The 14,665-nt window shown below is 40.8% G+C and overlaps 1 protein-coding gene across 3 annotated transcripts in view; it reads right to left on the bottom strand.

The window, feature by feature from the left end:
- LOC108754857 (serine/threonine-protein kinase tousled-like 1) overlaps window positions 1-14,665 on the bottom strand; it is a 184,432-nt gene that overhangs the window by 22,042 nt on the left and 147,725 nt on the right. For all 3 annotated transcript variants that reach the window (XM_018497484.1, XM_018497486.1, XM_018497485.1), the window contains one exon: window positions 9,815-9,970. In XM_018497484.1, the coding sequence (XP_018352986.1) occupies window positions 9,815-9,970 (156 nt within the window). The remainder of the gene's footprint in view (window positions 1-9,814; window positions 9,971-14,665) is intronic.

Below are 14,665 nucleotides of genomic sequence, written 5' to 3'. Positions count from 1 at the left end.
TCTCTCTCTCTCTCTCTCTCTCTCTCTCTCTCTCTCTCTCTCTCTCTCTCTCTTTCTGACAACATTATGTTGAATAGAAAGAGACAGAGACAGACTAATCGTCCCAACTCTCATTTTTGTCGACCAATTGTACATATGCATAAAAAAAAAAAGGTGTTTAAGACATTTAAATATTTTATTCCTGTCCCCGTTTTTTACACCCGTTTCCACCAATACAGATTAATTTTAATCTCGGTGTTCAAACTCACTCTTCATTTTTTTTCTTATTCTTAAAACTAGAAAAAGCTGAAGAGTTTAAACCGAGATTAAAATTAAATTGCATTGGTAGAAATAGGCGTTAAAGGCGTTTTTAATGTTAAACTTTTTCAATAAACAAAGCACTTAAGTACTTATTTAGATTTAAAACACTAACGTTTTAAAAATTGAAATATCTTTTAACATTAAACGTTTTACTTTGCAAAAAAAAAAAAAAAATGTTTTACGGTAAACGTAAACATTTTGAACAGTGCACTTTTTAATATAGATTGCGCAATTAATGCTCTGTATCTTGGACGATCGGGTCGTCAACTGTCGTTAAAAGTTACAGAATCGAAGTAGTGGACGGCACGCGGGTGGGAAATCTGCATGAATATAGCCCAGGGCATTCATCGCGACGACGAAATCCGATTATAGGAATGAATTGATAGCGCTATGCGTTCGCGAGAGATAAGGCACGCGCGCTGTTCCGATGGAAGGCCTCGAAATTCCAAGCGTATTAGCAGCGATTGATGTACGCGTATCTCGTTAACATTCGCGCGCATACACGTTGCGCTGTCTCGCGCTGGCTCGCATGCACGCACGAGGATGCATGCCCACGTATATACAAGCGTATTTACACGTTACACACGTTACGCACGACTTTACGGCGGAAGTCACGTGACACACGCTCACACGGCCCACCGGAAATGACCATCGATCGACAGACGAACGTCTGGGGGGGGGTTCTATTATGTAAGAGAAAGAAACGCGTCGCCGCGTAACGGCAGCCCTGACTTTATTATCAGCCTTTAACGATCGTGAATCGGCGGCGAATCGTCAGAACGGTTCCATTAACCCCCGGCATGATCCCTTCGATGCTAACGGGACACGCGTGACCCGAACGTTTCTTCAGTGCAAGATGGAACGATATTAATACCAGCGGCCGACGGCTAACTCCTGGTTCTTGTCGCGTTCTTCTTGTTTCTCCGATACTGAGAACGATAGAGCTGCAGCTATTCGCGCGTACTACGAACTCCGTGATCGCGATAGGCTATAATTAACGCCACGAGAAGTTACAGTTTTTTTTTTTCGGAATACGATGCTGCAGTCGGATATAGTCGTGATAAATTTAAAGTCGAATCAAAACTCTCTTCTCTTCCCTTGGAAATGAATTCTCACGTGAAATCTACGATGATCCGATAAATTTAACAAGCTAATTCCTTTGGAAAATAAGAGATTTTTAGTGAAACAATGCTAATGTAATCAGTTTTAGAAAGTCAGATTGTCAGTTCATGTGTGTGTTATAATATGAAGAGAACTAGAAAAGAAATCGCGATATTTCTCCACACAAAGCATTTCGGCAGCATTTACAAATTATTACGATGATATATATGTTAAATTACGGAAACGATATACGAGTATATTTGAATATAGCAATAATAAATTGAACATTCTTTCATGAAAGAATATTAATGAGAAGAAATTTTACGTCAGAAAAAACGCAAATATTATGTCAAATTATCACAAAAGCATAACAATACACTATTTGTAAGAGCAACCATATCCTTTTTCATTAAAATTAATATTTATAATATGTTAACTTAACATAATTTCATAAATTTAACATTTGTAATATATTAAATTAACACACTTTATTCATTTATCTTTGAATTTATGCTTCAAAAAACATGATTTTTATGTTATTCGTTCACTTGATCATAAATTGTTATTTTAACACTAAAAAATGGTTAAATATCAATTTTACACAAAATTCATTCAAACAACATAATCGCATTATATTAAATTAACGCTCGGATGTATTAAAACTTCAATACAAAATCTTAACAAGTATTTCGACCGTCTTTAATATAAAATATTTGTTTACCATGCAAGAAATATTAATCGTAAGATGTTGAAATAAATGAAATAAATTGAAATGAATGAATTCCGCCTACGGATTTGATCGTTACATATCTTACAAATGATATAATTAATTACGACATTGTTATATATTTTTAAAAAATTTTACGCGCTAATAGGCGTGCCACGCCAACACCCATCGGAGTTATCTCATTTTTACTTTCCTCTCAGCACACGGGTGTTTCCTTTATCCACCCAGAAAGCAACGGATGCGCGTAGGTGTACACAGATTCTTTGCCACTTTGAATTCAGTTTGACCGTGTTGGTGGACAGTCCAGGTACACAGGGACAATTTCACTGATATCCAAAACCGGTTATCTCGTCGGCCGACGACGCTACTGGTACAGTTCATCGTCCTTTTGTCGCCGTGGTCGACGCACACTTGCGAATACGCTCGTCGGTTGCGAACGCGTACGCGCAATATGTGTTTAGTACTTACACACGTTAGCACACCGATAACGCAGCGACCGGTAACCCTCGGTGGTCTTATAATTGAACCGACTAATGAATATTTATACCCCCCCGTTGGCCGATTATACAGCCGCCTGGAAGCGTGTTCGCACGTAGCGATAGTCGTTTGCGAGTTGATCGTGGATCATTAGAAATTTAAACGTTGGGAATTAGTCGCGGCCTGTCCTCGTTATGGGCGGACTGGATTTCGTGGCTTGGAGCAATGTGGCGGGAGAGTATAAGGGAAGGCATTTACGATCATGGGCCTGCCTGCCTGGAGTTTTGCGAGAAAGAGATTTACTTCTAACTTGTCCCTGTTTCACCCTTCGCACGAGGATACCCGTAATTGTTTTTCCCTCTCATTCATTCTCATTATGTTTCTTTCAGGGACAACGAAATTATTAGACATTTCATGTCATCCAAGCGCGACTTGTGCTAATCAATATTTATTCGAAAATTAAAGCGCGGTGATAACATGGTGAAATAGTGGGATTCTGGGTCGCGAGCGATGTACAAACCGGTATATATTAATGTCGCTTTCCCGAGTTGGACAATTGCCATTAATGGTGCCGGCGATATTCAATTTCTCATTATCATCATCACCTACACCAATCTAAAGGTTGCTTGCTTGCAGGCGCGCGCGCCCACGAAACGTGCAACGGGAGGTTATAATCGAACGGATAAACGGATATCTCCATTAGCATAGTAGTAACCACCCGAGACCCACATATGCGAGGAGTCAAAGTGCGTATGGAGATAACGGTACTTCGTAGCGCACACGTGTGTGCCGAGAGAAGAAACGTCTGTACGAGCTACGCGTTTCCGCGTGGACGGTGATGAGATTCGACAAAGCGACCGATACATGCCTAATCAGACGATCCCGTTCATTGTACAGCGTTGGAAAACATGAAAACCAACCTACCACAATCGAGTACCGTAATCGAGCTGTATCGATGAAAGATTTTACACCCGCGCGAATTACGCGACAGTTAATTTTTTCGAGTTAAAGGATAAAGAGAATCAGGCTCACAAAATTCCATACTTTTTCCTTGATTTTCAGAGAAAATTTTACAATTTTCCCTGACTTTTTCGACGTAATATTTTGAAGTTTTTATTTTCTTGTCCCGATTTTTGGAAATCGTCAAATATTTTAGGAGCAATGCAAATTACTATTAATGCTTTCCGACACTACTTGCATTTCATTGTCAAGTTGATAGTATTCCAAAACTGTGCGACGTGTATCTTAAAGTCAAGAATTTTTATTTTCCAGAAAATTTCCCTCTAATTTCTCATTTCAATTTCCTCACTTTCCCCGATTTCCAATGTTGTGGAGACTCTGAAATTATTGAGATACGAATAAGAAGCGTGTAAATACTTCAAAAAAAAAAAAAGTAAAATAAATTGCGGCACCTCTGGGAATCTTCCGTTTTTCACCCAGCGCGTTAACTGAATATATTTTCTATTGCGGCAAATTGCTTCGTAGAAAGCGAAGATATATTTCATGCCCCCTGGCTACGTGCGAGAGGCTCGTAAGTGAACCATAATGAACACCCGACGGCTGTGTCGATTGTTTCGCGGTGACATAAAGGCGTCGCATTGTCTCCCGTTTAGCAAGTACGATCGCACGGCGGGGATAATTATCAAATACGGAATCGTGTCTCAATTCTTGCTTGATTGTCTTGATATTTATTCATCGACAGTTGTTCATCGTGTACGCGAGTGCGCGCGCGAGTAAATTACGAGACGGAGATGAGAAAATATTGTATTAACAATAGGATATAAGTATCACGTACGTTATGCAAGAACAGTACAGAGAGAGAGAGAGAGAGAGAGAGAGAGAGAGGAGAGCAACAGGAGAAGAAGAATAAATAAACAAGTACAGTTTCTCTCGCGAGGCACATACATATAACATATGTCTTACTCGAAGCGTCGTATTTAAGCGTACGATTGTAATTTCGTCGAATTACTCGGATGAAATTACTTCGGAATAGTCTCTTTAGCGACGTCGTAAACTCAAGCGGCTAATAATTGTGCGGTAACAGAACCGATAATAAGGCCGTTTCCCTCAGTGCCGATATCGATGGTGATTTTCTCGCCTACTTCGGTTTCACTCCCCCGCAGAGTCGAGGGGCAGGAAGGCAACACGTCGGCTTTGGAGACAAGTTACCCGTAAGTTAAATGGAGAACCGCTTGTGACTCTCTCGCCTGTTAATCTCTCGGCATTGTGTTACTTTCGTCTAGGATCGATTCCACATCGGGGGTAGCCCGCACGTAGCATATTTATGCTATCACGAAATCCGAGATACAATGCGAGGCGATCGAGTTACGCCACGCTTGCCTTGTCTGCACGCTTATGATTCTCGCTATGGCTTCTTATGGCCGTATGACGTACGTACTTACGGCAGCGCGTTATTGTGACAAGCAACCGCGGCTTTATCAACTTACGTACTGAATCCTTGATGTAACATTTAACGCAGTCGAATTGCAAACAATCGACTTGTCTCCGACGTCAAAGCGTACGTAAGCGCTGCAGATTTAATTAGCGCGAGAGAGAGAGAGAGAGAGAGAGAGAGAGAGAGAGAGGAGAATGCCATTCGCGTTTCCGATTTGCTGCAACTCCATTTTTGGATCGACCGAAATTAAAGGCCTTCATGGTACAAATCGCAAATTTACAATTCCACACGAGACAAAGCGAACCAAAATGACCAAATGAAATTTGCCAACAATTTAATCATCGTGCATCACGTAGAACAATGTAAAATAATGAAAATATAGAATATGCGAGATGTAAAATTCCCTCTCGAAATTAAACGGATTTCTTCCGGTGAATCGTTGATCAACGCGTATTTGATTTTTGTTTATCGTAGGAGAGAGGAAAAAAAACAACTTCATCAATGTTCAGCTACAATTCGATATTCAGCTTCGAATACGGATTGTAATGAATACGAGAGTGAACCGTTTGGAACGACGAAATTATTATTTCCACTGGTATTAACAAAAGCATGACGGACATAACGGAGTCACACCTACATCGAAGAATAATCGGATACCCTCTAATTGTGATTAGAGCGATCGACGGTGTCAGGTGAGGTGTACCGATGTATGTTAACGAGGAATCCGAGACAACGATTGATACACAAACATTATCAGAGCACACAAACCGCATATGGTTTACATAACATACGTGCGCCCAAGTATTCCTCTGTTCTAACTCGATTTTAAAGAGCGGACACACGCGGCATTTGCACGGATGAGATAGTTTCGATTCAATCGCATTGACATTTACGTACGCGTAAATAATTTGACTGAATGAAGCTGAAATTAATATAAATTATCTCTCGCAAGCTGCGCATCGTCGCCACCACAATGCTTCGATCGAAGCGAAACGATCTACGATATCTGCATCGAATCGCTTCGAGCGTTACACGAAGTTTGCGATTCCACACGAAGTCCCGCATGGTCTATCCATGGTAAATCTATCCGATGAGTTACGTATAAATTATCTTGAGAACGCAAATATCGCAGAACTCCTTTAAGTATCTACTACGCAAGATATTCGTACACTCTAATTAGATTACGCCGTAAAATATTGGATTACTAGGCACTGCGTGACTTTTACAACGTATTAGCGTGTGTAAAAGTTGCACAAAATGGAATTAAATAGGAGGTTAAAGAAATTACAGAGCGGTACGCCTACGAATTATATCATTTTATCGATTAGTTAGTATTTATGGTCTTATCTTTGTTACGCCATACCACACTCTCGACAATGTCTCGAAGTGACGTGAGTCACGTCGTCTTGTTTCATAAAGGGCACCGATCTGTAAGAGCCATTTGTGTCGAAGACATTTCCCTGAACTTGCTAAAGAATAGTCTTCGCACACGATCGACCTATCCTTGATTCCAGCGATCAATATCTATTATCAATGTTCGATTATACCGAACAGTACTATTAATGTTATTCATCGGAAAACCGTCAATGCGAAAAGTACTCTGGACACGAATGGAAATAGTTTATTTTAACATTATTGATAAAATCCGCGATATAGATTAGGCGCATAATGTGATTAGGAAACGACTGAAAGAGGAAAAATCAATGAAGGTAAAAATTTAAAAGATTAATTGCTCTGCCAGGTGAGCTCGCACCAACGAACGTTCGTCAATCCGCGCTTCGAGTCGGCTGGTTCGTGAGCGCTTTCGTTTTACAAAATGACGGTAACCGGAGAGGCGAACGTTGGCTTTCACGCCCACTGCAGTTGCACAAGCGTGATACAACAATTAGTTGCAAATCTCGCGCGCTGGACTTTCTAAATTCATACGAATTGGACGGAGAGCACGGTAAACCGCGGCGCGATAAACCGTACGTATCGCGTGCAACCGACGCCCGTAAGTAACGGTGAACTGCGTTTTTTTCCTGCGCGTTTCATCTCTGGCAGAGGTGCATGCAGATATAAGCGCATTAAGCGCCGTGGCAACAATCCGCGAGATAAAAAGCAGCTTGCCTCCCCGCGTATATATACGTGTATTTGTGCACGAAAACCGCGCTTCTGAAAACCGCGACGCGCATGAGGGATCGCGATCGCGTATAGTTAGCGCAAGGAAATCCGATCGTTTCGGTCACGTAATGGACTCGCGAAAAAAGGCGCTGGGCATTAAGGGAGACAAACGACGGTGACGTGGCGATTTGTCCCACAGAGGTGCAAGAAATAATGTAGCGGCGGAATCGAGGCCGCGACAGGCGTAATGACAGTCGGGCGAGTAAATTAACCACAGCGAGCCGCTCAGGAAGGATTTTTTTTGTACTTCTCAATGAGAGTGTTTGGCGAGGCAATTAATACACATCGGATGAAGCGGTCAACTGCGGTCGATGGCGACGATATCAATATTGGCCGTTGACATACCGATAAATGTCTTATGGAGGAAGCAGTTGATTTGCAAGTTAAGTTTCCCGCAAACTCGGTCTTTCAACTTTTTCCGACACAAATGAAATTTCGCTCTCTTCCTTCATCTTCGATCAAATTTCAATTTTCATTAAATGAAAATTTTAACATTTAAGTTAAAACAACTATTTGTAGAATATATAGTTTTCTACTAATGCAGAATATGTTATTCATTTCCGCATGTGCAAAAGTCAAGACACGGACTCGTTTTGCAAAGAGGAAATTCTACCTCACCCATTCATCCCTTTATCTATTTGATAATGTAATACACCGAAAGAAGAATTTTCCTAAAGTTTCCAAATATTTAATACAGATCTGAAAATAATTTTCATGGACTGCGTGAAAATAATTATGTAGCACACTCAAGCACGATGAACAATGTTGCAGAACAATGTTTTGACATTTCTTCAATTAGTTTAATGGTCCAACAAAATCACTTTTGAATCCATATCTAGCAAAATTTTAGATATTTCAGCAACCGTTCTTTCCGTATAGAGATGTGAACGGTAATCCTACATTTTTCCACATTTTTTTGAAAGCATAGGACGGTAAAAAAAACTTGGACTGGACAAAAATCCCAGATGGAGGATTGCAAACGGAGGATTAAATTAACAAAGCAAGGAAAAATGACGCGCTTTCAGGACTATGTGACTCGTTTAAATAGGCCTTCGTATTCGTTAAGATATCGGTTTCAGTTCGGAGAAGGCGCTTCTAATTGCTTCGCGACCATCGTAGATACGATAGTATTGCAATTCTACCTGGCCATTTTGCGGGGCAAAGGACAACGGAATCGCGCACAAGAAATTCAGTACCGTTTCATCTCTCGTGACGGCTTCGTCGAAATGGCAATGGAACAAGACAATCCGTAGCGTGCGCACGTCAGAGAGACACAATTTATCGCGACCTAACAGGTAGCCGACGGCAACAATTTTCAATTAGTTTCATCCGAGTAACGTCGCGGGCGAGTCCATCCTCTCGGGAGAGAATTTTTCCCTCCCGTCCCGTATAATTCCTGATGAAACCCGTTAACAAAAATCGCAATGAGCCACGTCACGGATCCGCCGCCGCGATAGCCGTCGATAGTGAGGCTTTATTCTACGAATTTATGCGGATACCCGATAAATGCACGATCGACGCACCGACACAATTTTTCTCGTTAACAATGGTCAATAAAATCCTACGTACGAGACCGGCGCGCACATTGTACCTCGGTGATAACCGAGTCGGCGAATCGTGCGAACTATATTCCTGATCGCGTCATCGGCGAGATTCTTTTTATCCCCCTCGAATATGTTCCTGAACAAAGGCGCGAGCAGAGGCATGAAGTTCCGCATTCGCGAATGCTGATTAATAATCTTCCATCATACTTCTCTCTTTCCGTTTCGGAACGAATTCCGAAAATATCACAGATAAATGGAAAGTCTTCGTTGGGAAACAGACATTTTTTGGAAAATGCCAAAAGGCGCCCGAGTCTTCGTTAAAACGTACATCAGACGTCGAACATAGCATAAAATATTTCAGTAATTTTTCATGAAATATATATTTCCGAAATATAAATATTATTCAGAATAATCAGAGTCTTCAAATATCCTTTTTCTTAGATTTGTACGATATTTTCGAAACAATATTTTAACGTAATGGTTTCAAAATGTTTCACGAAATATTTCTGAAACACACATTTTATTGAAATATTTCGCAAGAAAAAAAAAAACAATGATTCACATAAACGTTTCATGCTGTAAAGTGTCGCCGAGAGACGCGGAATTGAAAAATCTCGAGATGAGACAAACACTTTTCATCAATCAGATTCCCTCGCGCGGTACAAACAGCGCGGACGCGGCTGCTCTCTCTCTCCACGCGGATCTCTTTTACACAACGACCGATGAGCGACACAGGGGCAAAAGTAGAACTAAACTGTAAACGGTACTTCGTGCCGCGTCCAATAAGTCATGCACTGAATAATGTCGTGTGCCTGTACGAACGGCGCATACAGATGTAAGGCATGCACATGTGTAGGTATCGCGAGGCGGAAAGGCTGGGCCGATTCCACGCGTGCGGCATCGCACGCACGCGGGGCCCACCCGATCGCGAATGCGAGCGGGATTAATGGGCAATAAATTCAAGCGCGGGACCGGTTAATTATCCGAGTCATCTACGGGGCCCCGGGATGACGTATCGCCCAGCTACGATCAATGCGCGAAGATCTCTCGCTCTCTCTCTCTCTCTCTCTCTCTCCCGTCCCATCCAACGGTCGTGTTGTAACTTACCTCATGAGATACGGGGTTGTTTTTATTACGGCCGGCGTTGGATGCGTTATTAATGGAGGAGAGCGTGGTGAGGGTCGCCGTACCGACGCCACCGACGGTTTTCTCGCTGACCTTCGTACCAGCACCGCCGACATCCTTGTGCAACGTTCCAGGACTCTGTAATCAGGGAAAAAAAAAAACGGGCGTTCGTTACAGCGAGTGTGGGACAGCGATTGTCTAAATAATCGCGAGTCTGGGAGATCTCAAAATTGTGCGAAATACAAATCTAAAAATAATTATGTAGAAAACGTTTTGCGGCGCCTCGAATTTTCTACGTAGTTATTTTGACAGTTCAATGAAATTATTTTCATTTCTATCTATCTCAATTGCATTGCTTCCGTGAACGTACGTAAGTAACTCCTCGTTGTGCATTGGCTAACTTTACCATAAAAGCTATATAAAAATTACAGAATTCATCAGTATCCGTAGGCTGATATGCATAATCGATTCTTATATTTAAGGCCGTCTTAAGTATCGTTTTAAGATGTCATAAATGAAAATAAAGCCGCATATTATCTAAAGACACTACTTAACGGTTTTGAAATAAGAACGAGCTATAAATAGCGTACACAGTCATCTTTTCACGATATACCTACTATTTCTCGTTTCGAGAAGACATCGTTGATAGAATTATCTATTCGCGCCTGAAAAAACAATTATCAGTTAACCGGCCTACATCTCCGCTGGTGTAATAATAAGGCTCGCCGCGAAGCGACGGTAAAAACTAATCATTTTATTCGTCGCGCTTTATCGTTCAACATTATTCCGACATTTCGCTCGTCAATGACGCGGTCTCTTTTTGACTCGCGCCCATATTTTCGCCTACCGCGATCTATCCTCCGAGCCCTCCCGAGTTTGCCTCGCCCGTCCGCAGACCAAACACGCGATTTAGCAATCGGAGACAAAGCGTTAACGTGGGTGGCTTCGAGCGCATCGGTGTTGACGGGACACGTGTGCGGATGCGCATCGTTGCACGTGTGCGTGTCGTGAGTGCACGTCCGTGATATGCAGGCGATAAGTGCGCTGAAGAAATGACGCCGCGGGCGATTACGATTCCGATGCTGCGCTCTCATTCATCGTGCGATCCTCTACGACTGGAATCACGACTGTTTGATACCCGATGATAAATGTCCTCTACTAGCTTTGTTTTCTCTTAGAAAGCTATTTGTTTGTTTGTTTTTTTTTTTTTGTTTTTTTACACGGAAAGAACAGTTTCGCTGAAGTATACAAGTTTAACTAGACGCAGATCGAAATATGTGTATGTATTATTGAAGTGTTCGAAAATGAATTCCGATCGGAATTTTCCCATTTTTCCCTAAAAAACGCAATAGAAATTTAGGCAATAATTGAATAATTCCGGATCGGAATCCATTCCGAATAATTCCATAATATGAACTCTGTTCGAATAACTTTTTTGGACCATCGAAAAAAATGAGATACGTAGGACGCTCAAAATTGATTATTACTCAAATGTCCATATTTTTTATAATATATTATTTATTATATTTGAGCGTCCCCCACATAATTATTATATTATTTTGATGTCCAACAAAATTACTTTCAGATTCTGTATTTAGCTAAATTTTTGGCTTCAGACGTCTGTGTAGAAATTCTTTTTGTGTAAAAATTGCTCTTATTGTTTGAATAGCCATTATACGTTTAAGTGGGATTAATATCATTCCCGTATTATTTCGAGGTTGTAGTGTCCGATTCAAGGAGGCAGATAAATGCTCGATGCGGATAAATAATGCGATTTTCGTGGGCGAAACGGAATCAGGCTAGTAGAACGAAGAAGCGAAAAAATATCGATGCGCCGTGTATTTTTTCGCATAAATAAAGCACGTTTGATGAACAGAAAATCTACGGTCGTCTCGGTGCATCAGAGAACAATCGGGCGGCAGAGACGGTTTTGCTTTGCAAAACAATGTAAGAATAATTAAAGCTCGTCTCGTTAGTGTCGGACAATGGAGCGCGATAGATTCGCCTCGCTGCAAATGTGGAACGATGCGCATGTGAAGGCGTATCGTTACCGCAAATGGTGCATCCAATGCTTGCACTAATAATCGAAAAGTCATCAGATCTATTTTTTATATTTCCTCCACTAAACTACGCTAAAACTCTCCTTCTCGCTTTCATCCAATAACAAACTTATACCTATCTCTGTTTGAGTTCCAAAAGTGTACAATAGTTCGACACACGACAGAAAGTATTTTTAGGTCGTATAAAAATTTAAGAGAGATCGATTCCTGAACAATGCGAATGCATATGCGGATACATTCTCGTGCCTTATTTATTCCGATTATTCGAATCGCCACGAAATCTTTTTCTCGGCTAACAAAAAGAGCATCGCCGCTTACGTAGCCACGATGAAAATTAGCTGTAAGCCTGTAACGGTTCAAAGGCGGCGCACTCATTACAGATGATTTATAATTCGCCATCGGGGGATCTATGGAACGTTTATAAACGGTGCAGTGACCCCGCGGCTAATGCGCAGTGACAGAAATCGATGTATTCTTAGGCCGACGAGTCCGCCCCTAATTATACGCGAGTCTATAATTATATATTGATGTTTAATTAGAGGGCGACCCTGGATCCCGAAGAAAAAAAAATCTTTGCATAGGGAACGCGGTCAAGAACCTACGCGAATCTCATCAAGCACTGGTTGATGGGGAGACCATCGTACCTACTTACTTCATCGGCTGTTCTCAACAATGGAAAATAGGTCTAACAGCCTAGACTTCCATTTAGGTAGGTACCGGAGCTGAGATTTATGTCGCTAAAGCAGACTGTAATTAGCAAACTCTCGACTACGCTATATACTATCCTGGAATTGAAGTCAATAGGATTTTAAACGTGTACGCTCAAGATAAAAATTTTTGTACGCAATCAATATAAACAATTTATATTACTACGAGATATTGTCGCATTCGGGAGAAAGAGTGGGAAGTGTAAATTAAGCTAGAGCCAACATTTATACTATCCACGTATAGCAGTCGTGAAATGAGGGAGACTTGTTTATCACGTAACACAAGCTTTATTTAAACCGAATACAGGGAGCGGTAATCAGAAACCAAAACCGTCACACATCCGTAAGCAGTGATAGCTCCGACGGAACTCTCTTGTCGTTTATACTTGCAGTCGATTTGGTGGTAAGAATCGGTGTTTTCTTTCTTAAATTGTCGATTTTTTTCTGGCCCAACTGATATGGGGAGACATGAACTTTATGGAACAATATATATTTCCACCCTCCGTCAACAAATTAAATTTTCATCCCTCGTAACCTGACCCTTCAAACTTTGGTTTTTTTTTTTTTTTTTATAGGTATATTATTCCGAACTATATAAATATCTAAAAAAAATTCTCACACACTTGTAAAAGCTTTAACAACTTTTCTTTATTATCACAGAAATTGTATTGTATTTTATTTATTTTTTTTTTAGAGATTTAAATTTATCTACTAGAATTTCACAATAAAAAAATCAACTGTTTTTTTAAGTTAAGTCAACATTGTCAGCGGAGAGTTAAGTTTAAAATAAGCAAATATATGTATGTATTACATGGTCGTTTGACTTTACCTCTGTAAGTCATTTTAATACTAAATGTGCGGATCAGAATACGGATCTATGACATAGGCGGGACAGGAAGTAGCGGGGAAACGAAGGGGGGGGGGAGGAAGCAACGCAGTAAATTCGTTAGACCTGCTCGTACCATTGTCAATGTCACATTGGTGGATAACCTGGTGTCACCGTATGGATGGCAGGTCAACGTACGTATCTACGCAACGGTACGTACGGTTTTCTTTTCTACAAAATCGATATGAGTACATAGTGAAAACATCGATTACACGCGGCAACATTTGTTCTAGCTTCTTTTCTAGCGAACGGTGAAAATGCGAGTAGCATAAGAGAACGCTTGAAAGGAAAATTATTAAGGAAAATCACATGCTTGTATTCGCCGATCAATGTTCCCACAACAGTAGAACTTTCTTTCCAACGTGCTTAGAATTAGCCGTTAATTAAAAACGCTTCCTCACAATGTGTTCATAATTATTATTGAAAACGTGATGACTCATACGTAGAATTATCGTCAAGATATTATAGTGTTAATAGAAATTTTTTAGCAGTTTATATTTCTTTACATTAGACTCTTCTCTTCGCTACTAATTCACTTCGTGATTATCTTGCTCGACAGATGGCCGAATTTTCCATCTACGATTACGGGAAAGCGCTGATACCTGAGATGGATCTCTTCGCCTTAGATCAACCTTAATGGATGAGAAGGGGTCGAGCAACGCGAACTGAAGAAGTTCGACCCCTGGTAAAAAGGATCACGAACGGATATATCGGAGCAAAAAGTGTAAGAGAACTGGTGTGGGTAGAGAAGTAGAGAAACGGGAGGGCGTAAAAAGGGGAAAGCTTAGATTTCAGTAACTGAATGCGTGAGAAGTACCAGGGCACGCCAGTTCTATTTAAATGATTTGTATAATACATGACTGATGTAGTCCCTGCAGAGTGAGAGGCGACGACACAAAACCCCGTAGGAGATCCTTTTATGACTAACAAAAAGCGAGATACATGAAAGAGGGATAAATTTAGGATCTCACTGTATCATAACGGGAGTAAGAAAGAGAGAGATGTAAAGTGCCCCGCCTTTAGATCACTCGCGAGATGAATAATAATGAACACAAGAATTATATAAAAATTTACAATAGCTACATTATTGTTAAAAAAAGAAATAAAAAAAGATAACCTTAAACTCCAAAGTCCTCCGCGTTTCAAATACAAGTCTCACCTTAACACATTATACTTAACA

Source organism: Trachymyrmex septentrionalis, unplaced genomic scaffold (assembly GCF_001594115.1).
Source record: "Trachymyrmex septentrionalis isolate Tsep2-gDNA-1 unplaced genomic scaffold, Tsep1.0 scaffold81, whole genome shotgun sequence".
NCBI classification, from domain to species: domain Eukaryota; kingdom Metazoa; phylum Arthropoda; class Insecta; order Hymenoptera; family Formicidae; genus Trachymyrmex; species Trachymyrmex septentrionalis.
Note: the sequence above shows the minus strand (reverse complement) of the source record. Positions and strands in the feature narration are given on the sequence as shown.